The sequence below is a fragment of the Danio rerio genome, chromosome 19 (genome assembly GCF_052040795.2).
Source record: "Danio rerio strain M-AB ecotype USA chromosome 19, GRCz13ab, whole genome shotgun sequence".
NCBI lineage: Eukaryota > Metazoa > Chordata > Actinopteri > Cypriniformes > Danionidae > Danio > Danio rerio.
The window spans coordinates 26,640,901-26,666,097 of record NC_141039.2 but is presented as its reverse complement, the minus strand read 5'-3'; the positions used below and the strand labels follow the sequence as shown (position 1 = coordinate 26,666,097).

The following is a 25,197-nucleotide window of genomic DNA, read 5'->3' as shown; positions in this document are numbered from 1 at the left end:
AGAAAAACTTTTATTTCATAACTCTCTGCCCACTTTATCAAATGAAAGATTAGATAAACAAAACAGATTTATTTTCACAGCAACATTCTTTGTCACATTTACAAGTGTGCCAATATTTTTCACCCTGACTGTATTCATGGATTTAGACTAAATATATTTCCCAACAGAGATCTATAAATTCTGAAATGGAGTAAAAAAGGCACTAATTTTGTCCTAATGTTTCTCTAAAACCCTTATAATTCAGCTTATTCACCATATTGCTTCAGAGTTTTAGAGAAGTTTTGGCCTTTATATTCAACACAGCACTGAAATTCCTCAGCTTCAGTCCACTCTTCTGCAGGAACAGAGAGATGAGCTCTGGTGAATTCAGTGGCTGAAGCAGTGTCATTTGTCCAGGCTGACTCGGTCCATCCAGAGAGCACTTTCTCTCCAATCATCCAGAAAAACCCGCACCTGAAACGGGACAACGCCTAAAACCAAACACTGGAGCTGCACTGATGGTGAATCAGCTTCTGAAGGTGAGTATATGATGGAGAGTTCTGGAACAGAGTCATCTGCAGCACAGAACATCAAGACAAAATAATTTCCTGTTAGTAGACTTCTGTGACTTTACAGTATAAGTGTACACAAGATTTAATTTCAGAATAACCTGTTACAATCACTCTGGATCCATTTCCGAATACAGCCATTGAGTAAAAAAAGCTAAAGCAATAATACAAGCCAGAACCATAAGGAGTTAAGTTATTTAGAGTCAAAAGGCATGTGTTACAATCATATTGAGGGTAATTGTTTTCAGGTATGTTTACTACTCTTGTAAGTTCACCAGTATGTAGTGTAGCGAGGCAGAGGGAAAACAGCGGCACAACAGGATGAGTTTACAGACAAGTCCCCGGAGGGTGCTTTATTTACAAAGTGAATGTGTTGTAAAAGGTGCTCTTCTTTAGGGTGAGGTGCTCTGGTGCTCCGGGAAGTAGGTGAAGGACAGTGAGTAGTCGGGTGAAGGATCGTCACGAGCTGGAGTCCGCTATGGAGAGACAGAGAGACAAGCATTAGCACAGGGAGTCATAGAAAGAATGAAGCTCATCTTCTCCTGGCGTAGGTTGGGCTTATATGTCTCTCCGCTTGATGTCCTCCAGCTGTGTGCGATCCTGGCTTGATGAAGGTCCAGCTGGGTGAAATTAGCGACCAGGGCGACGTGGCATATAATCGCTCGCTACATTCCCCCCCCCTTAGCGTCGTCCTGGTCCTGGGTGTCCTGCGGAGAAAAGGTAGAGTATTGAGAGGGGGGGTAGAATGGTTTGACAGACCTGCCCATCCTGACCATAGCCTTGAGAGCCCGTCGGCGTTTCCGTGGGAGGCCCCGGCTCGATGTTGCACTGTGAAGTTACCATCTGGTGACTCGAGCGTTGTTATTTTTTGCTGTTGACATCCATTGAAGTGGAGCGTGGTCGGTCACCAGGGTGAATCTTCTGCCAAGGAGATAATACCTGAGCTCCAGGATTGCCCACTTGATCGCCAGGGCCTCTTTCTCTACCGTGGCGTACCGGGTCTCTGCAGGGGTAAGCTTCCGACTCACGTACATGATGGGGTGTTCTTCATCGCCGTGGACCTGGGAGAGGACCGCGCCCAGGCCCGAGTCGGAAGCGTCTGTCTGTAGGATGAAGGGGCAGCCAAAGTCAGGTGCGTGCAGTACCGGAGAGGATGTTAGTGCCGTCTTCAGGGCTTGGAACGCGCCATCTGCTTCCCTGTTCCATTGTATCTTCTCTGGCTGCCCCTTTCTGGTCAGGTCTGTCAACGGGCTGGCTATGGATGAGAAATTGGGAATGAAACATCGATAGTAGCCCGCTAACCCCAGAAATGCACGTACCTGGGTCTTTGTGGTGGGTTGTGGAGTTTCTTGTAGTGCTCGGACCTTGTTCTGTTGTGGCTGTATGAGACCTCTACCGATGTGGAAACCGAGGTATTTGGCTTCTGCTAGACCCAGGTGGCATTTCTTGGGATTAGCTGTGAGCCCAGCCCTACGAAGATCAAGGAGCACCCTCCGCAACCTGGATAGATGTTCTTCCCATGACTCGGAGTGGACGATTAGGTCGTCGAGGTATGCTGCTGCATACGGCTGGTGGGGTCTCAGCAGGATGTCCATCATACGCTGGAATGTTGCTGGAGCCCCGTGGAGCCCGAAGGGAAGAACCCGGTATTGCCAGTGCCCACCGGGAGTGGAGAAGGCAGTTTTCTCCTTGGCGCTTTCACTTAGTGGTAGTTGCCAGTAGCCTTTGGTGAGGTCGATCGTGGATATGAATCGGGCTCCACCCAGCCGATCCAGCAGCTCGTCCACCCGAGGCATGGGGTACCCGTCGAATTTGGAAATTTCGTTCAGCTTCCTGAAGTCATTGCAGAAGCGGAGGGTGCCGTCGGGTTTGGGGACCATCACTATGGGGCTGGACCACGGGCTACGAGATGGTTCGATGATTCCCAATTTCCTCATCTTTTGGATCTCCTCGTTGATAGCCAGCCGGCGAGCTTCTGGTACTCGATAAGGCCTCTGCCGGACGATGGTGCCAGGTGGGGTGATGATGTCGTGCTGGATGATGGTGGTTCGGCCCGGTTTCTCTGAGAACACATCCCTGAACTGACCGACCAAGGCTTGCAGCTCCGCCTTCTGGTTCGGTGAGAGTTGCTCACCTATATGGACAACGGGAGAAGTTTCTTCTGAGAAGGCAACTAGATGACCTGGAGCTGCAACCCATTTCTTCATCAAGTTGATGTGGTAAAGTTGTTCTTCTCTTCTTCGTCCCGGCTGACGGACTCGATAGTTTACCGGCCCTACCCTTTCTACCACTGTATATGGCCCCTTCCAGGATGCCAAAAACTTCGAGGTGGTGGTAGGTATCAGGATCATTACCTTGTCCCCTGGGTGGAACTCTCTGGGTTGGGCGGGCCGGTTATATAATCGCTGTTGGGCGCGCTGGGCTTCGGTCAGATGTTGCTTGACGATGGGCATGACTTTCTCTATTCGTCCTCTCATGTCCCGCACGTGCTCAATTACTGACCGTTGTGGGGCTGGCTCTTGTTCCCAAGCTTGACGAGCCACATCCAATAGCCCTCGTGGTTGACGGCCGAACAGCAATTCAAATGGTGTGAAACCTGTAGATCCTTGGGGAACTTCTCTGATCCCGAAAAGCACGTACGGGATCATGAGGTCCCAGTCGCGCCCATCCTCTGCCACCACCCTGCGGAGCATCTGCTTCAGCGTCTTGTTAAAGCGCTCCACCAAGCCATCAGTCTGCGGATGATAAACAGAGGTTTTTATTTGCTTTACCTTTAGGAGGCGGCAGAGGTCTGCCATCAACCGGGACATGAATGGGGTGCCCTGGTCGGTCAGTATCTCTGCTGGTATTCCTACTCGGCTGCATAATAAAAACAGCTCCTTAGCGATTGCCGATGACGTGGCTTTTCTCAGAGGGATCGCTTCTGGATATCTGGTGGCGTAGTCGAGGATGACAAGGATGTGTTCATGTCCCCGGGCCGACTTCGGCAAAGGCCCTATCAAGTCCATGCCAATGCGGTTGAAGGGCACCTCAATGATGGGTAATGGTATCAGAGGGCTGGGGGGTGGTCGTTGGGGAGACGTTCTTTGGCAGATGTCGCATGCCTGACAATACCTCTTAACTTCTCCATCCAACCCGGGCCAATGGAAACGATCTCTGATTCTCTTGATCGTGTTGGCTGCTCCTAGATGTCCTGCCATCGGGTGAGTATGTGCCAGTTCCAGAACAGTCTCCCTTTTGGTCCTTGGGACGACCAATAGCGTCTTCGTTTCCCCCCGCCTCTCTGCGACACAGTACAGCAGACCATTTTGAACAATAAAATGTGGGAGGGGGTGAGGGCTGGGAAACCGTTCGTTACCGTCTATGATCCGGACTTGTGGCCAGCAGTGCTTCAATGTTTCGTCTTCACGCTGTGCTCTTCCAAAATCGCCACCTGCGGTAATCTGTTGGAAAAGATCATAGTACAGGTTAGCCGATGATGACTCACCCCCTCTGTCGCTCTCGGTGGCCATCAGCGCTGATTGGCGGTCCCGTTGAGCCCGTCCCTTGCTGTTCTTCTTTGTACAAGCCGATCGAGCCTGATGGTGGGTGAGGAGATCATCGAACCCCGGCCAGTCTCTGCCCAGAAGAAGGGGTACTGGAAGATCTGGAACCACTCCTACTTCGATGCGCCAGCTTCCCGACTTCGTCGCCATGGTGACTTTTTGGGAGGGTACGTGGCGGGTATCACCGTGTACGCATGTAATCGGGATTCGGCTTTTTCCTTCTTGATGAAATTTTAATGTTTTTGGATGAACCAGGGTTATTGCACTTCCTGTATCCAATGTAGCCGTCTGTGTTTTCCCGTCTATGCATACTTTACGGGTGGGAGCTTCGGGAGGGACGTTGCGATGTACCACGCACCCTGCCGTCCAGGCCGGGGTCGAGTGAGTTGTTGGCTCTGTGGGCATCGGCTCGTCGACTGGGCTGGGGACCGCCGGTCTGCTGCCTGGTCTTTCTGTGCCCTCCACCAGTCGCCATGGCGCATTTACCCTCCGGGGTGGCAGAGCCGCTCTCTCCCCAGTCTCCCGGGCCACGTGAGCTTCCGCCAGCTCCACCAAAGCGGCCAGCGAGTCGGGGTTCTTCATGCTGGTAAGTGTGCGGAGCCGTCTGGGTAGCGCCCTCATCATCTTTTCAATGACCACTTTCTCAGCGACCTGGACTGCGGTTGGATCTCCTCCTAGTAACCATAATCTTCCCAATCTGGATAAATTGGCTGCTTGGGTCCGAACCGGCTGTTTGTCATCATATGACCACTGAGAAAATTGTTGTGCTGCGCTTATGTTGGAGAGTCCCATTCTGGCGAGTATCTCCTTCTTCAATGCTTTATAGTCGTCGTTTTTCGGTGTCTCTAATGCGAAATAAGCTCGTTGAGCTTCTCCAGTCAGAAATGGTGCTAACATCCTCGCCCAACTTTCCTTCGGCCATCTCTCTCTTTCCGCAATTACCTCGAAGGTGTGCAGGTAAGCATCAATATCGTCCAGGTCGCTGAGTTTTGTGATGAATTTATGAGCGCTCACCTCAGAGAACTGGCTGGAACCGGCCGCTTGGCGGAGCTGTTGTTCCATACGGTCTTGTCTGGCGGTGAGTTGTTCAGTTATCACTTGTTGTCTTCTTGAGATTTCCGCTAGATGGCGTACTACCTCTTCGATCGACATGACTCAGGAGGGGATGACAGCCGAGTAAGAGAGCGTGAGTGAGAGAGAGAGCGGATGCCTGTCTGTAAACAGAAGAAAAACAGAGAAAATTCAGTGGTTACTTCTTCTTACTGGTAAGTGCTGAATTTTTTTCCCTCTGAAAAAGCGCGCATTCTCCACCAGTTGTAGCGAGGCAGAGGGAAAACAGCGGCACAACAGGATGAGTTTACAGACAAGTCCCCGGAGGGTGCTTTATTTACAAAGTGAATGTGTTGTAAAAGGTGCTCTTCTTTAGGGTGAGGTGCTCTGGTGCTCCGGGAAGTAGGTGAAGGACAGTGAGTAGTCGGGTGAAGGATCGTCACAAGCTGGAGTCCGCTATGGAGAGACAGAGAGACAAGCATTAGCACAGGGAGTCATAGAAAGAATGAAGCTCATCTTCTCCTGGCGTAGGTTGGGCTTATATGTCTCTCCGCTTGATGTCCTCCAGCTGTGTGCGATCCTGGCTTGATGAAGGTCCAGCTGGGTGAAATTAGCGACCAGGGCGACGTGGCATATAATCGCTCGCTACAGTAGATTCAACTTTTGCCATGTAACAATGTTAAGACAGTTCTTAACTTTCTGCTCCAATATGCATCCTAATTCTACACTGCCACCAACTGAGACCAGTTTGAGTCCTGGAGATTGAAACTGGATAATCGAATTAGCATCTGTAAATGAGAGAATATAACACATTTACAAGGAATATGGCTACTACATTAAATATTATTTATTAGAATAAAACAATAATAATTTACTGATGATTTTAGATAAATGTGAGGAGATTCTACTTACTTTGAAAAACTGAAAAGCAAAAACATAAAATCCAGCTGCACATCCTGGTAGCCATTAATACAATTTCAACCTGATGCACTTTAATTTGTCACAGTATGAAGTGTATTCAATGCAACATAAGAAGTTGATTTTCAAAATACCCAAGGAGCAAAAAGGTTTTCAAAACCCTTTTCAGTGGGTGGACTTTCCAGGGTGAAGCATACACTAAAAAAGTGGAGCAAAGGTCTTTGTCATGCATTTACCATAAATGGTTCTTCACCTAATGAAGGGCTAAGCTATTAATAATGACTTCGGTAAACAAGTTGCATAGACTGCTTCAGCTTCCATGTAAAAGCAGTATTTTAATGTATCATCTATAGTTCTTATTTTATTTCTTAGTTTAGCAATAAATTAAAGGTGTACTGTAAATAAAACACGTTCATTACACCACTAATGTGGCCATTAGGCTAGATGACAAAAGAAAAAGAAAAAAAATATATATATATATATATATATATATATATATATATATATATATATATATATATATATATATATATATATATATATATATATATATATATACCACAAAAGCATAAATCGCAATATAACCAGTTTAACAAGGTTTAAGTATAATTGAATTCACTGCAAAATGGACAGTGAAAGCAGTTGCAACTTCAGTTTTATGAGACCCTTGTTTCATTTAACATCCTGTTATGCAGCTTCTATTTAACCACATGAGCTCAAACGAGTAGGTGATTGTCTTGTTTCTGACACTGCGGTTTTTCAATCTATCACAAATATATGCATATGATCAGTCTCAAAGCTTATGTTACCTGAATTATTAGATAATAATTTAAAATATAATTTATGGACTCTTTTTGGAGGTCCCTACAAATATACTTGCTATATTACTTATACGCACTCATCTTAAGTGTGATGTTCATGGTTGTTTTTGTCCCATTTACTTCTATTATAACATTTTTTTCTGATTGCCGAAACATGACATCAAATAATTTTGCATTCTTTATTGTTAGTATTTTTCCCTGTAGGGAAGAGGAAAACCTTTTATTTTTTATTGTTGATCATCAGTTGGCACTATTAACCCTTTAGATAGACCTGTGCAAATATGTTTTAGATTTTTATATGGAGTTTTATAGAGTAAAAACAATGGTGTGTTAGCATAACGCTCTGGTTACTAAAGTAACCCTGGGGGAACGTAAATGCTATAGTGGATGTTTAATCCATGTATGGGGGATTTCGTTTCAGAAAGCCAATTGTCTGAAAGAGTATATAACGGGCCAATGAAATGCCAAATGAGTTGGTAGCGTAAGCTTGCGCACGTGCGGCTTATTGCAATCAACTCCGCATATAAGCACAGGGAAAGCAAGGAAACGCTATCCTTTTAAGCTGAAGAGACTGACACTTACAGCTAAGGAACAATCATTATGGCAATGCAGCATTTCCGTTCCCCTCCTCGGGGAACGAGGGTTACTTTAGTAACCAGAGCGTTCCCCTTCGGATGGGGAACTTCAATGCTATAGTGGATGTTTAATCCACGTATGGGGAAATGTCTGGAAAACGCCATAATGACTGCACCTTACCTTCGCCTCTGATGAGAGGATAGCCAGACATAGCGTGAGCGCTCCTGCATCAAAGAGAGGCGTGGTCTTCCAACGTGATCCCTGGCCCTTACTTATCCCACTTCAACAGACGTTTTACGGATTTAGATATATTTTTTGGGAGTCGCAAGCCTCTAGATACTTTTAGGAAATATGACAGTACGTTGGGAAAGCGTGCAGTCCCTATAGGGAGTACGCTGCGGAGGCCACCTGCTACCCAAAGGGGAGATATGATGGCAAAATATATGGACTAGCCCTGAGAAGGAGGAGTACGCATATAATAAGATGGTTAGCAGAGAGGGAAGACACGTGTCCGCCCGTGAGGGGGGACTGCACCATGGCTGAATAAGAATTTGGGATTGCCTAGTAGGGATCACGCATAGCACACCTATACCCAAAACGCGGGCTGACCAGCGGGTAGACCTACAACATAATGGGCCAGCAAATGACTCCTCCGTTGAGTCAGTGCTGGGGGCCTCGGAGGAATCTGCAGGGCTCACCTAAGCGGGGAACTTTACTGACAGATGAAAAAAGCGCACGTATCTCCGTGTTAGGCAGAGTGGCGCAGCAAGCATGTTTCAACACCTTAACCGAGTTGTTTTCTCAATCACCAAGGGTTACCTAATACCCTTGAGGAAACCGGCTTCACTCGCAGATTGTAAAACCTTGCAAATGTATTAGATGTCGCCCAGCCCGCAGGTCTACAGATGTCTGTTAGAGAGGCTAGGTGTGCTCGGGCGACACGGCTCGCCCTGGCTGTTAAGCCAGGGAGATGGCATCCACAATCCAGTGGGCATTCCAACCTCTGTTTCGATACGGCACTTCCCTTCTGCCGACCGCATAACAGACGAAGAACTGCTCAGATGATCAGAAGCTCTGAGTACGGTCCAGATAAATACGCAAAGTGCGAACTGGACAAAGTAAGAAAAGGGCTGGATCTGCCTCCTCCGGGGGCAGCGCTTGCAGGCTCACTACCTGGTCTTTAAACAGTGTGGTAGGAACCTTGGGCACATATCCCTGGCAGGGTCTCAGGACAACGTGAGAGTATTCCAGCCCGAATGCCAGGCACGAGTCACTGACCGAAAATGCCTCCAGGTCCCTCTTAATAGATGTCAGCGCGACCAGCGGAGCTGTCTTCAGGGACAGAATCTTAAAGATACTGAGTCAAGTGGCTCAATAGGATCTATTCGCAGGCTCGTGAGAACGAGGGCGAGATCCCAAGAGGGCATGAGAGGGGGGCGGGGTGAATTAATTTGCCTAGCGCCTCTGAGGAACCGGATGATGAGGTTATGCCTTCCCACGGGGCTGCCAGCCTACCGTGCTATGAGAGCAGAGATGGCAGCCACGTAACCTTGAGTGTGGAGGGCAACAGCCTACTCTCCAGCTTCTCTTGGAGAAAAGAAAGCACAAAGCTGATCTGGCAATTTTCAGGGGTCTTCTCTGTGAGAGACGCACCATTCATTGAATAGACTCCACTTCAGGGCATAGGCACGCTCGAGGAGAGGGCTCTAGCTCGAGTGACGGTATTGAACACCGCAATCGGTAGGTTACCTAAGTCTTGCTCGCATCTAAGGACCACACGTGGAGGTTCCAAAGATCAGCGCGAGGGTGCCAGATGGTGCCCTGTCCCTGAGAGAGTAGGTCCTCTCCCAAAGGGATCTGCCAGGGGAGGGCCAATGCGAGGAGGGAGAGCTCTGACATCCAGGTCAGGTTGGGCCAGAGGGGCGCAAACAGCAGTACCTGTTCCTCGTCCTCCCTGACCTTCCATAGTAACTGCGCGAAGAGGCTCAATGGGGGAAATGCATATTTGTGCATGCCCCGAGACCAGCTGTGGGCCAGTGCATCCATGCCGAGTTAGCCCTCGTTCAGGGAAAAAACAACTGGCAATGAGCGTTCTTGGGGGAAGCAAACAGATCGATCTGAGCTTCCCCGAGTCGCGCCCATATCAGCTGAACTGTCTCGGGGTGGAGTCTCCATTCTTCTGAAAGTAAAGACTGCCGTGAGAGCGCATCGGCTGCAAGGTTGAGCTTGCCTGGAATGTGAATGGTGCGCAGCGATTTCAACCGCGGATGACTACAGAGGAGCAGACGGCGGGTGAGCTGAGACATGCGGCAAGAGCGAATACGATGAAGTACGAGTTGTAAAACCCGCTCTCCATCTCGGCTGGAAGGACCGGCTCGATTGCATCCTTCGCCAGGAGGATAGCAATCCCCTCTCGCAAGACAGGGGCGGACAGGGGGCTGACCCTGGTGAAATACACACCCGTGAACTTGGGGGGCCGTTTCGCGAACTAAATCGCATAGCTGAGTCTGATTGTGCGTATGAGCCACCGCAAAGGGCTGGCCCGCGCTAACCAGGCAGGCAGAGCTCTCGTTAATGGACTCATCGCTACAATTGCTGACGTACCAGCAGTGGGGTAGCATGGAGTCGGTATGCTGATCCGGGAAGCTTGAGAGTCCTACAGAAGAGCTGGAGGCGAGAGATTTGCTCTCACTCCCCACCCAAACTCCGGAGGGGAGGCTTGAGGGGTGGGGAAAGGAGACCATCCTCTCAGCGCTCGTGAGCCACTGGCGAAATGACCCGAACCTTCGAGATAGAAAGCATAGCGTCCCAGACTGGCAGATTTCGGGCTGTCACATTTGGGGAAGTGGAAAAGTGCTCTTTCATTGATGTTTTCATGGCAGCGAAAAGTGCCGTTGGAAATGGGGCTCCAGCGGGGAAAGAGCAAATTCTCCGGTACGGTTCGTGGTCCATTACCGGACTTAACGGCCCACTGGGCAGGGGGAGCTGCCTGCTTTTGAGGTGCTCGACACGGCCGCTTCGCCGAAGGCGCGTGCGGGGGCGGGGCAGCTCTTGTAGACAGGCGCCTTCAGCGAGGAGCAGCGGATATGGATGGCTCGGTGGGCGGAGCGGGCTTACGGTCCTGCCGATAGATGATATTACCCATCGCATTAGACTGCTCTCTCACCGCCTTGAATTCCTGGATGAATTTACCGACAGTGTCGCTGAACAGGCCAGTCTGGGATATGGGGGAGTCAAGAAAGCAGACTTTGTCGACTTCGCACCCATCAGCCAGGTTTAGCCAGAGTTGGCGCTCCTGGACCACTAATATGGACATCGTCCTCTCCAACGCACACGCAGCGGACTTAGTAATCTGAAGAGCATAGTCGGTTGCGGTGCGGAGCTCGCGAAGCAAGCTTGGGTTGGTAGCACTGGTAGGTGGCCATAGCGTGCAAGGCGGAAACAGCCTGGCCGCTCCACCGTCAAGAGTGGTGAGGGTGGAGGAACACGCAGCATGGGCAGAAAAAAGGTGCTCTCCAAGACTGATTGAGCCTACTGTTCACCCCTGGGAAGAAGGGGACGAGAGGCTTTGAGGACTTAGTCCTCTGGTCCTCGACATAGTACCCATCTAGTCGGTCTGTCCGTGGAGCTGGGGGACAAACCATCTCCAAGCCCACGGCCGAAGCAGCCCGGGAAAGCAGGGCTAACATGTCCGTTTCAGGATCCATTTTGACAGCGTTCACTTGCTCGAGGGGGGCGAGCGGGCCTGGATTCTCGTAGGACAATGAAAGCCCACCCTCCGATGCAGTGGACGTCTGGTCCCCAGTTTCATTGAACGTAAGGGCTATCATCTGGTTGGATGGATTGCTTCCTCCGCTCGAAGCTTGGATGGAGCGCTTAGAGGAGCGGGAGGTCCGCGGGCCTGGAGGCGACGGATAATCTCCCACTGGAACCCTCAGGTCTGCCCGAGTGCCCGCTACAGTGCAGGGGACAGCTGGGGTGGTTCGCCCTTTTGCAAAGGCTAGCCGCGATCTTAACTGTGCAACAGTCATGGCATCGCAATGATGACATGCTGGACCCCCAGACATGCAACACAGTGCTTGTGCCCATCATCCGGGGACTGGAAATCACTGCATCCAGAAACGTACGGTCGGAGTGCCATCCTGAAAAGGACGTGCTGCACGACTGTGTTGCTCTTTTTGTGAAATTTGCAACTTTATATGCACCGCTCTAGAGGACCGGACCCAAAGAACGCCAGGCAAGGGAGAAACCCAGCTCGACCGTCTGCCACTGCGTGTACACACTCGCTCAAATCGCTGGATCACAGCAGGAGGAACCCTCATCAACTCTCTCTGAAGGCTGTAATAGTCTCTGAAGCGAAAAGGATAGCGTTTCCTTGCTTTCCCTGTGCTTATATGCGGAGTTGATTGCAAAAAGGCACACGTGCGCAAGCTTACGCTGCCAACTCATTTGGCATTTCATTGGCCCGTTATATACTCTTTCAGACGATTAGCTTTCTGAAATGAAATCCCCCATACGTGGATTAAACATCCACTATAGCATTGAAGTTCCCCATCCGAAGAGGAAATACACTTACTGTGTTTACTATGTTCTGAGTGAGACCTGATTTTCTCAAACATATCAAGCTAAGTGTGAAAAGGTTTCTCTTACACTCTCACACACACACATGTGCGCACACAGGGTTGGGCAAAATAGAAATGTATTTTACAATAAAATACCAAATACCTCAATTTTTTTGTATCAAAATAAACTACAAAATACTGCAGCCACAGATATAACAAAACAAAATACTGTATGTTTGTATTTTGAAAATTCTACATTGATGAAATTTCAGTGAAATTTCTTCGCAAACCTTCTATAGGCATATTCGATTAACCATTGAAGTGACTTACAATGTTTGATAGCAACAGCTTTTCTCTGAGCAAGTTTAAATCTGCTTCTCTGCAAACCCATTCACCTCTACTGTACATGAGGAGGTATTCATATATTTTTTTTTTTTTTTTACTCTTGTTTCTCTTTGTTTTTAGTATAGATTTTGTACAAATTTCATACAAAAAGTTTTGTCTTGAAGATGATTTATTTTATCACTGTTAAATATATATATATATATATGGCAGATAATGAGTTGGAATTAAGTATTGTATATTTTCACTGTAAAAAAATCGCCACTGTCTCTTAAAAGTCTTATGTTTTAAAATTTTTGCAACTGAAATCTGCAATACTAAATTTAAAATCGTGATTTTTGAAAACTACTAAATTCAGTTTTAGTCATTTCCATAAATTTTTAATTTTTTTTTTTGCAATTGTACTCTTCAATACACATAAAAAAAAACACATAAAAAATGCTCTTTTTGCTTCCATAAAACCCGAGTTGGGAGTTTTTGACCAGTGTGTAGACTGGAGTATTATTTAATATTTTTGTCTCATACTGATTAACTATGTCAAAATTTGTATTTAACTATAAAGAGCAACTGCAGATCAGCTACTGGCATTTAAAAAAGCCGATGACGGTTTGTAGTTATCGCCAGTGTAGGAATTTATGTTGTTTGTCTTATTTTCCTGTATTATTTTGACCTGGAGAGAAGATTTTTTTTAACACATTTCTAAACATAATAGATTTAATAACTCATCTGTAATAACTGATTTGTTTTATCTTTGCCATATTGACAATAAATAATATTTAACTAGATATTTTTCAAGACACTTCTATACAGCTTAAAGTGACATTTAAAGGCTTAAAAAGGTTAATTAGGTTAACTAGGCAGGTTAGGGTAATTAGAAAAGTTATTGTATATTGATGGTTTGTTCTGTAGACTATCGAAACAAAATATAGCTTAAAGGGGTTAATAATTTTGTCCTAAAAATGTTTTTTTTTAAACTGCTTTTATTCTAGCCGAAATAAAACAAATAAGACTTTCCAAGAAGAAAAATATTATCAGACATACTATGAAAAATTCCTTGCTGCTAAACATCATTTGGGAAATATTTAAAATAGAAAAAAAAATAAAAGGAGGCTAATAATTCTGACTTCAGCTGTAGTATTTTACAGTATTTTAAAAATACTAAAATACAAGACACTACAGTATTTTGATGAAAAACATTAACTCACTTTCATGAACCCTATCGAATACAAATTGCAAAATACTATTTTGTATTTAAAATATAAATTTGAAATACGTGTATCATAAATACTGCACATTCCTGTGCACACACACACACACACACACACACACACACGCATACGCACACTAACTATGTGTAGTTATTCGTAGAAAGTAAACACTTTTTGAGTGACGCGGTGGTGCAGTGGGTAGCACTCTCTCCTGAGTCGCCTCACAGGAAGAAGGTCGCTGGTTCGAGCCTCGGCTGAGTTGGCATTTCTGTGTGCAGTTTGCATGTTCCCCCTGCGTTTGCGTGGGTTTCCTCCGGGTGCTCCGGTTTCCACCACAGTCCATGCGGTACAGATGAATTAGGTAGGCTAAATTAGGTAGGTATGTGTGTGAATGAATGTGTATGGGTGTTTCCTAGTGATGGGTTGCAGCTGAAAGGGCATCGGCTGCGTAAAACATGTTCTGGATAAGTTGGCGGTTCATTACGCTGTGGCGACCCCAGATTAATAATGGGACTAAGCGAAAAGAAAATGAATGAATGATATAATGAATGAATGAATTAATAATCGATTAATAAACACTTTTTGTGCATTTTATGCTTTTTTAAATGCCTTTGTAATTTGACACCAAAATGGAGCACTTCTTCCAAGATTTATAAACTAGCAAATAAATATTGTAATCTTTTTTTTTCATCCACCAAAGTTTGTATTGATTTATAATCAATACAAGACTTTTAGAAGAGTGTACATCTTTTACTTAGACTACACACTTTTTAAAAATATGAATACATTTTAAATGTATTAAATGTCTAAACCATTACCAAAAGCCCCGCCCCCAAAGAAGCGCAACACTGATGATTTCTCACATCACCTCATTAAGTAAAATCTCTCAGGTGTAAATATGTTACACGTAGTATTCAAACGTAATACAATTTACATATATGCTATAATGCTCGTAATAACCGTTGTAATAGCTATGCAATAGCGTGCTGCCTTTGCTAGGAACTCTTTAAGCGAGGATTCTTTCTGGTTGGACTGTAAACCGAGACGGACCCCACGTGGATTTATGCCTGATGTAAACACAGCTACCACGTGTCCAAGTCCTTTACTGTACCTCATTCATGGCACTCGGCAGGCAGATGTCGACCTTTGCGGATATCTAAGAGACTTTGCTGAATTCACGACTCCATAAATTACACCGGTTTCATCCACTGAACCTGAAAAAACATTTCGAGGTAAACTGTACTTTTGATTAATCTGAAATGACTAAAATATCACCATAGCTTAGTGGTTGTGAGTTTTATTGGTTTCATTTTGACTAGTAATGTTGTATTTCTATTTCATTTTTCATATTTCATTTATATAAATGTGCTGATTTTAATTATTATAGTAATATACAAAAATATTAATAATTTTGTTGATTTTAAAGGTGTCGTGATGGCAGGGATGAGCAGAGGTCGTGGAAGGAATCAGTTTACCTTTAATGTGGACGCACTGGGTTTCGGAAGAGGAGATTCTTTACCTACAACTACTCATACGCCTTCTCCTCTTTTTCCTGTAAGTGTTTAATAGTTATATAAATGTCTTTACATTGTATGATAACTACAGGGGTTGTTATTACACATATATTAGTGCACTGTCAAAAAGTTAATAGTTTCTGTCTTTTGTAACTCATGGGTGTTTCTCATATTTTAGGCTTTTAAATGTTTAAGATTTTGGTGAAAAAGCTTATTAAAGTGGCTTTTTTTTTACATTTTATTAGTGTGACATGATATATTGCCTACACTTTATTGTGTACAGTGAGTTACAAAAAGCAGGTAATCAAATCAGGTATATTTAATAATAGGAATTATATAAACCAATAATATATTGTTACTAAAAATGCCCAAAAAGTCACTTTCCTACATTAAATCTGAACATAAATAAAGAAAAAATTTGTAAAGCTGACATTCTCAATATCTTGAGTAATTTCATGCAAATGTTTACCTGGCCAAAAATTGCCAAATAGAGAAATTATTTCAAAATTTTGTGTAAGCATTTTACAGTACTTTTAACATGCTCAAAATGTTTCTGTTAGTGTTTTTAAACTATTATATTTGATTTACCAATTTCACATGTCACATCCATAACGGAAAAGTGTGAAATCCATAAAGTTTTATCCTCATAAATGCAAAAATGTCAAATAAAATAAAATCAAAGTTTTTTTTTATTTTATAGAGAGCCGACTCTAATCCTGTTGATTAGCATCACTTCTCTTGTGTTGTGCAGTTTATTTCACAGAATTTCTACAAAGTGTCTACTATAAACTCGCAAACTTTTTTTTGTCAAATCCATAACGCATGTTTATTTTCCTCATTTAAAATATAACAAATGTTTACTGACTGACATTTTTCTGATCTCATAACTCTGTGGTTAATTGTTTTGGAAAATATAAACAGATGTCTCAATATAACTGTAATGTGAAAGGAAACAGGACAAAGGAAGTGAGGATCGAAATGCAGGGTTTTTTATGCAGAGATGCTCAGGCAAGCAATGGTCCCAACCAGGAGCTAACAGATGTATGTAGGCAAATTCAGAGTCGTAGTCCAATATCAGGTGAATGGTCAGTACAGGCAAACAAACAAGCATAGGTCAGAAACAAGGCAAAGGAAACACGTCATAAGTTCACAAACAGATAAACAAGACTCAGCAACAATGTGTGAGTGCTGTCTTTATAGTTCTTGTAATCAGTCTCTCTCAGTTGCTCTCTTATGCAATCTCGAAAATCTTACATGAATGGAAAATAATTGAGAATCATAAAATACTGAAAGCTGTTGATTAACTGATATTTTTACAGTGGGTTAAATGGAGCATTTTCGTATTCCTCATGTTTTTAGAAGCAGAAGTCAACACACCTGGGTAAACTTATATAATGGTGTTTAGGAGGTCATAGCAATTTATTTATTCTTATCCTTTCCAAGTTAGATAAAAAGCTGTTTCAAACTCTTAAATAAAACTTAGTTTTTACCTGATTTTGTTCTAAATTATTTCACACTATTTCATTCTACAATTATCATTCAAAAGAGTCCTAACAGTCTGCGTAAAAGATTCAAAAACTAACATTTACTGAGATTTTGTTTATAATGCAATAACATTTAGTATGGTGTCTGTGTTCATATCAATTTTATTTGGAACTATTGTTAATAACATGTTTTAATTGATTTATGTTTATATATTTACTTTTTGGATTTTTTTTTCTTTCAGCCTATGCAATTTCAGCCAGTGCCTCTGCATACAGGTGAAGAAGTGGAATATATGCTCGCTCTTAAGCAGGAACTGAGAGCATCCAGCAAGAATCTACCTTTTCACATTAGAGCAGCCAGAACAAAGAGAGGTAAGATTGATTACCCTAAATGCATAAATGTAAATTGCTGATACATAAACAGTGGGCAATTCAGCAATACCGAGCACAAAAGATGAAGATCCTGCTTGACTTGATTTCATGCTGTCTCTGGATTTGCATTTGAACTGTGGGCAGTCACTAAAATATTCAAAACCAACGACCCATCATCAGACACAGATGGTTGAAGATCAGTTTTGAATGTCTCTCTTTTTTTCTTTCATTCTTTTGTTTTTTAGATGTGTCACGTTACTCTGATAAATATCAAACTGGAGAGCCAAAGAATAACACCATTGAATGGAGTCCAGGTGAGACATTGCTGATGATGAAGTAGTGACAATTACAGATGAGGATCCCTGCTGTTAAACATGGAAACCTGGAATCTAAAATCAACTATATTCAAAACTGTTTATTTTAAATTAGAGGATTCATATCTGACATGATAAAATAAGTAAACCATCTTGAAAAGCAATAATAAAAATTTAAAATTTAGGCTTAAACTTATTAAATTTAGAAAAAAAAGGTTAAATAAAATGTTAAAAATAAACTCATTATATTTTTAGAATAGTTTTTCATTTACAAGAAAAACATGTAAAAGTTTGAGAAAAATATCTAACTAAAATGTTGAGAACTCTTTAAAAAAGTAGCTTTTTGGGTCATTTTAATTTGAACCAAATAAAATTTGTCTGTAAAATTCTGAAAAAAGTAATTAATTTCAGAGAAAAAAAGACTCTAAGTTTAATGTAAATATTCACATTCAAATATTCGCATCTTTAAATAATCTCAATTTTTTAGGATTTTTCTTCTCTAAAATATAGATGTTTTGGATTTTAATTAGTAATTCTCAACTTTTTATTTCAATCTTTTTTCTCAAATTTAAGAAGTTTAATGTTGCAAGAAAATACTTTTATTTTTTTATTATTGCTTGGCTGTAATGCTGTTTTGTAGACATATACACTGTAAAAAAATAGTGTAGAATTTACAGTAACTTACTGGCAGTAGTTTTCCAGTAACTTACTGTAAATCTAATTACAGTATAAATACTGTATTTGCAAATACAGCAAATTTAAAAATACTGTATTTTATTGGAGCCAAGAGAGTATTTCCCACAATGTAACTTTAAACTACCATACTTTATAACTGTTCTACAGTCAAATATGTAGTTCATTTTACATGTAAATACTGTGAAATTTACATAAATTGTTAACAGTGTAATATCAAGTTTGGAGATTAATCAATATTTTTTTCATTATGTATTCATTTGTATTCAATATTATTTCATTTGGCAATGATGCGTTTAGATTTAGCAACCATTTACAGTGTTCCAACATGCTTGTTTGAATTTTCTATTCATCAGAAAAATTCTGAAAAATATAAATTGGCCTTTACAAAAATGTAAAGAGTAAAGAGTATCTATTTGTCTAGCCATTGCAATTCCTTTTTTTAACAAATCCTTAATCATAATCATGAATTGAAACACTAATTAGATGCAAAGATTCAGATTATTTACTATTTGTTATTGATTATGCTACAGCTTATTTATTATATTTTATAGAGTGGAGGAACTATGACGTCAATGTGAATGCAAAAACCCGGAAGCGAGTTAGCATTTTAGCACTTCCGGTTCCCTCGTCCCAAAGTCAATGAGTTTTTTTTATAAGGGTTTCAGTAAAATCGCTTAAATAAGGTCCATGGCAAACACAAATTAAAGATACTTTCACGTTTTGTTCTACGACATAAAACACATCAGTTACAACACACTCCTCAATTTTAAATTCGGCCAAGCTTCTTTAAATAGACGGTTGCTATCAAGTTGCTAAATGGGACTCCAGGCGGTGTCGGAGACATTATACGTCATCAAGCTGAACTGGGCTGGAGCGCAGCTCGCTTGTGTTGGGCATTTGGATTTGTCTGTTATTTAGGTATTTTCATAAATAGTATTTTATAGTTTGTTGTGTTTTTCTAATTGGGAATTCAGATTGTGTGTAGATAATTCCTTCACTTGTAAAGGCTGTCGAGACAGATTCATTTGATGATTATTTATTTTAATTAAACGATATTATGAAGATACTGCTTACCAGTGCAGCCTGTTTCTTTCCTGCTCTCAGTAATGCAAACGTGTCAATAAATGTGTAAAAATACATGCATGTTAACTGTCATTTTAACGTGATCAAGTGATTTTTTGTCTTTTTTTTCTTCATCTGAATACATATAACTCTGTCATAACTGCAATATTTACACTCCTCCATAAAATGTATAGCAGATGTGACTGTATGGGCTGCTTTTCGCTGTACTTCGTGACATAAAAGGAATATTGAATGTTGCTCTGTGTCCATGATGGAACTTGCAGGAATTTGATAGACTTGTTCCTCCTCACGCCTCATTTCTGTCGTCTGTTAAGGTAGCAGGCTGTGTGCACGCGAGCGATACACTTATTTAAATATTTCTCATGATAATACTGTCTAGGCAAATTTTTACACGCAGTTTTAAAACTTTTAGAACAACGACAAAGCAAAACAGATGTATTTCCCAAGTAAAAACGATCCAAAAGGCACATAGGTCTATGTGTTTTTTGCGTATTTATTTGTTTATAATATACAGCGTGGATTATAATATAATAAACAGAGAGATTAACTCTTTTTTTTCATGGGCATTATTTAAAAAAATAAGCTTGATAAGTCGTCTGTATAGGGTGGTGTTGACGTCACAGACGAGCGCCCCGAGGGCTCTGTAGTCTGTTTATAGCCTAATGTTAGCTTTTCAACTCTTGTGTTTGCATTTAAGACCCAAAAGTACTCAAAGTTGTATTTTCGTGTGAGGATTATCCAGCTGGACAAAACGTGTAAGTGTAATAAACAGTGTTTGAACACAAAGCTTATTATTTGCAATCTTCGAAAAGCCTATGGGAAAATCCTATAGGGATTTTCACGAGGGAACCAGTTTTATGGTAGCAGACGATTAGCCTACAAAGTGACGCCATAGTTCCTCCACTCTATAGTCATGAATGCCAGTTCTCTCTAAAAATGTTCTGATTGATTTCAGACTGGAGCCGACTGCCAAAAGAGCTTTGCATTAAAGTACGAAAACCCCGGAAAACAAGTGAGAGAAACTCTTATTATTCTTATCATTAGTCTTATTATTATGTGTTGGTTTGCATCACATCTACTTAATACTTCCTAAAGTATGCTTAAACAGCAGTAGCTCATAGTTTTTAATATGATTTTAAGTCACAGGTACCAAGCAGCAACTCAAGCAGAGACCAAAAGTAGCTGCATCCAAAGAAGACATTCTTCAAAAACTAGAGGTATGAGTCCACCGAAAACATTATGGCCCAGTTTCACAAACAGGGCTTAGATTAAGCCAGGACTAGGACTTATTATGCTGTTAAGGCTAATCATTTTGCCTTCCACAGTACATTTGTTGCAGCATCATTATAGCATCAAGTCACATGTTAATTTTATACATATAAGGTTACAAGTTTAATTGAAGAGATTGGGGGTTTTAACATGGCCTAAGTTAAATTAGGCTATTTAAACCACATTTATAAAAATGCCCTTAGAAAAACATATTCCTGGTGTGCACTTGGAGACATAAAAATTATACGGATGTATTTAAAGACATCTTACCGCAAGTTATTTTGATTTGAGACAGCTCAAACATGTAATTTAATCTTGACTAGCATTAAACCTTGTTTGTGAAACCGGGGATAAAATTTGTTATGTTGTAGTTTTAATGAACTGTAAAAAAAGACTAAAAGAGGATTAATGATAAGCTGAAGTAAATTGAAACAAATGATCAGTTTTTTTAATATCTTTTTCTTCTACCCTGAACTTCTTCATTTATGACAAGTGCCAAAGATGGTGCACACTTAATTTACTCAGTGTGTGACCTCTCTATATATAAATATAATATATGTATAAACACAGCAAATGTTAGTAATGTCAATATTGTGGAATCATATTTAGACACTTGAGAAGGAAGAAGTGCATTCTGAGGAAGAGGAGGATGAGGGGAAGAAGAAGAAACAGAATGATGACGAAGAGGAGGAGCCAGAAGTGGAGGAAGATTATGATGAAGAGGAGCTTGAGGATGTAAGAAAAAAAATATTTTTTATATATAATTACATATATAACAGTTGAAGGCAAAACTTCAGCCCTTTTTGTGAGTTTTTTATGACTTTTCCAATATTTCACAAGTGTGTTTTTCATATTTGAAAAACGAATCTAACGTCTAAAAACTCCTTTGTTTCGTCTTTGCCATGATGACAGTACCTAATAGTTTACTAGTTATTTTGTGAGTATTCAGTCTAAACTGGCATTTAAAGGCTTAACAGAGTTTATTTAGTTAATCATTCACTCTCTCACTATCCTTTGACTTGGTCCCTGATTTATCAGGCTTCACCACAGCAGAATGAACCGCCATTTACACTAGCATAAATAAAGGGGCCAATAATACTGACAAAAAAAAAATCTGATTTTTAAAATCTAGCAGGCGGCAACATATGAAAATTAGCCCTTGTGGCTAACTCTGGCTTATTTACAGTTTTACTGTTGATTAATGAGCATTGCCCCTGTTAAATATATAAATTTAAAAATCCAAAATCAGTGAAATTGTTCTTGATCTATTATTCACTTGGGAAATGTTTGAAAAGTTAAACATTTTTTAATTTTTTAACTTTTCAAAATAATTTTATTATTATGCTGTTAAGGCTAATAATTTTGCCATCAACATTACATTTGTACATTTGTCGCAGCATCATTAGTATCATAACATACAAACGTATGTTAAAGTCACATGTTATTTTTTTACATTTGAGGTTATGTGTTTATTTGTAGAGATTGGTGTTTTGGAACAGGATGCAGCAGACATCATAGGATACCATATTTTGTTTCACAACTCAAAAACATATGATCTGTTCATCTGGAAATCTGAATTCACAGTTCCTCTGTGAAACCACAAACTGTAACCTAGAGCCTTTCACAGGCTTCAAATTTAGACCCTAGCCTAGCCCTGGCCCCTTTACCACTGCTCCAGGTATTAAAATAGTCTGTATTTAGTGGGAAAATATTTTTAAAAACTTTTTATTTAGAATATAATTTACTAAATGTTTTGAGCATTTTTTCTTTTGGATATTTGTTCATTTATTTATATTTTAAAAATGACAATCAAGTGGACCGTAGATGAATCAACACTTTACTAGACCATGGGTTTCCAAACTTTCCCAACCCACAACACCCAAAATAATGATACCAGTGACTTGTGACCCCCAATATCCTCTGAGGTGGGGATAAATATATAAACCTTGCACTTGTCTATTATCTGCCTTGTCTATTCATTGTTTAATTTTGAAGATTGCCACTCGGAGACCATCCTCCATGTTTAGTTGTGGCAGTGTCAGAAAGTTTAACCTGGTGCCATAAAATCAATTTACTGCATCTGACGATATTGCTGTGTCTTTAATATAACGTAATCACCCCCGGGGACACAAAAAAAATTATCCTGACCATTATCCTGACCTCCACTTTGGGAACCACTAAACTAGACTACAATAAAATTAACAAAAATAAGGCATTTCAAGTATGTCATGATGTTAAATTGAAGGTTTTGTTGTTAATATTCAACCTCGCAGAAAAAGCAACAACAAAAAAAGAGACATAACTATACAGCTAGAACGCTCTTACTAAATATTGTGCAGAAAAAAGCACAGCATCCACAATCATATTTTTAAACCAGTTCTCCTTTCCTCTATAATTCTTCCAGCTGTGCTGAAGGCACATTCACTGCTGCTGCTGCTGCTTTGAGCCCCAATCACGCATGTGTGCACCCTGCAAATATGCTTTGCTTACTTGCGTTTTTGTTTCGCTTCTAGTCCAAATATGTTTTCACTTTATTTGTTACATTTCCTTTAGCTTAGCCCCTAATTTATCAGGGGTCAACAAAGTGGAATGCCCTTCCAGCTGCAACCCAGTACTCGAAACCACCCAGACACTCTAACATTAACACACACTCATACACTACAGCCATTTTTTTTTTTTACTAAATTAACTTATACTGCATGTCTTTGGACTGTTGGGGAAACCAGAGCACCCGGAGGAAACCCACATGAACACAGGGAGAACATACAAACTCCACACAGAAATACCAACTGACCCAGCCGGGACTCAAACAAAAAAAAAAACTCACTTAATTTTGTCTAATTATTTCTGACAAGAAGACAAGATTCTTTGCTTATCTAGAAAATCTTCTTGATTTAAAGATTTTTAGATATCTGGACTAGAAACAAGACAAAAAGTAACAAGTTGTTTTTTTTTTTTTTTTTGTATGTATTAACTTTATTTGTGTGATAGGTTATAAAATGTATTTCTGTGTTTGTTTTACTTCTTTTTTAACCCTTGAGAAACACCTTATACATGGCCACTATCAAGTAAGCTATAAGGGGCTTTCCTTGCCATTAGTGCTTAGATAACACATTTATGTCTTCTATGATTAAAATAATAGCCAATGTTTAAAAATAAACAATTTTTTACCAAAATTTAGAAAATATCATTAGGTTTTATGCAAATCTGTAATAGAAACTAGGCTTGGATCCAGTCTCTCTAAACCCCTCTTTTCTAAGGGTTTACTGTGTTTTAATTAGTAAGATCATCCTCTTGTAATTAGTCGACCGCTTACACTAAAAAGTATATGTATTTGCTGTTTGCACAAACTACTTATTTAAAATGAGTTGAAACAACACACTTCTTGAGGCTTCTTTGGGCAACTTTGTTGTTTTATACTCAATCCACTTAAATTTGTTTGGTTAACTTAATTTGTTTTAGGACAACATAAATGAATTGTGTAAACCTGCATTGTTTTACAGTGTACAGTGCAGGTACTTTATGATCATAGAAATGGTCCTTGTTAAGCATTTTTAACATTGGAATATGTGCACTCTCTTTTAGGAGACAGACTACATTGCGTCTTACTTTGACAACGGAGAGGATTTTGGAGGGGATAGTGATGACAACATGGACGAAGCGGTCTACTAATACATTTCAAGAGGCCTTTTAATTTAATTTATCATTGTGGGATGCATATTACTGAAAGTAGGTCTTCATAATGACAATTGACTAAAATCGATTTTACAACTAATATTATTAAGACCCAGAGATACAGTGCTGCTATTGAGATGCTCTTCTGTGATTTCTGAGCTCTTTCACATAAACTGTGTGATGGACATACAGATACTGCTGCTATTCACACGTGTGCTGGAATTTAACTGAAAGACAATCTCAGTGTGCTTTTAAGTGTTATTACTGTAATTGGACATCTCTGATGGGAAAGGGATCATATGTGATTAATCCTCTTTGTAAGATAGGAAAAGACACTACAGACTGTTTGCCTTCATATTAAAGGCATATCCTGTTTACACCTGATGATGCCTTGAATTGTGAATTTCAGCTCTATTTGAGTATCTGTTTAAATGTTTTGAGAGTGTGAAATATATGTTATTAACAACAAATAAAACTGGATAAATGATACAGAGATGATCAATTTGAACCATTCTTGGACATTCAAATATATTGGAAGATATATTAAAAATCTGTTAGACTTCAAATATAGAATCATGGTATATACTAAATCTCAAATCAAATATTTGAAATAAATGAACTATTTGCTGTTTGACTATTGTATTCATTCATTTATTTTCCTTTGGCTCAGCATCTTTATTTATCTGGGGTTGACACAGCGGAATGAACCAACTTATCCAGCATATGTTTTACGCAGCAGATACCCTAACAACTCCAACCAATTTCTTACCTAAATATTCTGACCTCCTTTTTTTCTGACACTTTTGTTTTTCTTTTACAGGGGAAGATTTTGTTATTACGTAACATGTAATGTCATCTGAAGCACTTTTATGACACTTTCAGTTTGACAGATTGAATATTTTCCTCCTCCGCATTATGGAAAATTTTATCTAAGAGATTTTTCTATTGTATTATTGAATTAAAAAGTATCATATGTTTGTATTAATATGGATATGAATAATTGATGATATTTCGATTTGAGCTTTCTTGAATGCATTCAGGTTAGTTTTGACTTGGAAGAGATACATAAAACAATCAAGACCTCGCAAAATACATAATAGAGGAAGAAGTAATTATTTTTCTCAACCACACTTTGAAACAGAATTTTTACATTTACTGACAAACCATTGCAACATAAATATGTATGTAACAAGTAATTGTGTAAGTACACACCAACCAAA

General features: G+C 40.7%; 2 protein-coding genes across 6 annotated transcripts in view; one reads left to right on the top strand and one right to left on the bottom strand.

The window, feature by feature from the left end:
- Positions 1–1,272: 1,272 nt before the first annotated feature.
- The window catches only part of LOC141379097 (uncharacterized), a 47,011-nt gene continuing 23,086 nt past the window's right edge, over positions 1,273–25,197 (bottom strand). The window contains exons 1-3 of one of the 2 annotated variants that reach the window (XM_087295800.1): positions 5,485–5,599; positions 4,733–5,307; positions 1,273–4,536 (exon numbers count right to left, since the gene is read on the bottom strand). In XM_087295800.1, coding sequence (XP_087151926.1) covers positions 1,385–4,498 — 3,114 coding nt within the window. In that variant the 5' untranslated portion in view covers positions 4,499–4,536; positions 4,733–5,307; positions 5,485–5,599 and the 3' untranslated portion in view covers positions 1,273–1,384. Of the gene's footprint in view, positions 5,308–5,484; positions 5,600–25,197 lie in introns of those variants that run through there. The other variant, XM_087295799.1, reaches the window with a different exon arrangement.
- On the top strand, positions 14,671–24,611 carry polr3gla (RNA polymerase III subunit GL a). Of its 4 annotated transcripts, none has more exons than XR_015515890.1 (8): positions 14,675–14,802; positions 14,997–15,124; positions 16,811–16,940; positions 17,186–19,064; positions 19,122–20,045; positions 20,174–20,250; positions 20,912–21,037; positions 23,888–24,611. XR_015515890.1 is itself a non-coding variant. In NM_001004639.1 (8 exon segments), coding segments are annotated over 7 exon segments (666 nt in total). In that variant the 5' UTR covers positions 14,701–14,802; positions 14,997–15,004; the 3' UTR covers positions 23,975–24,608.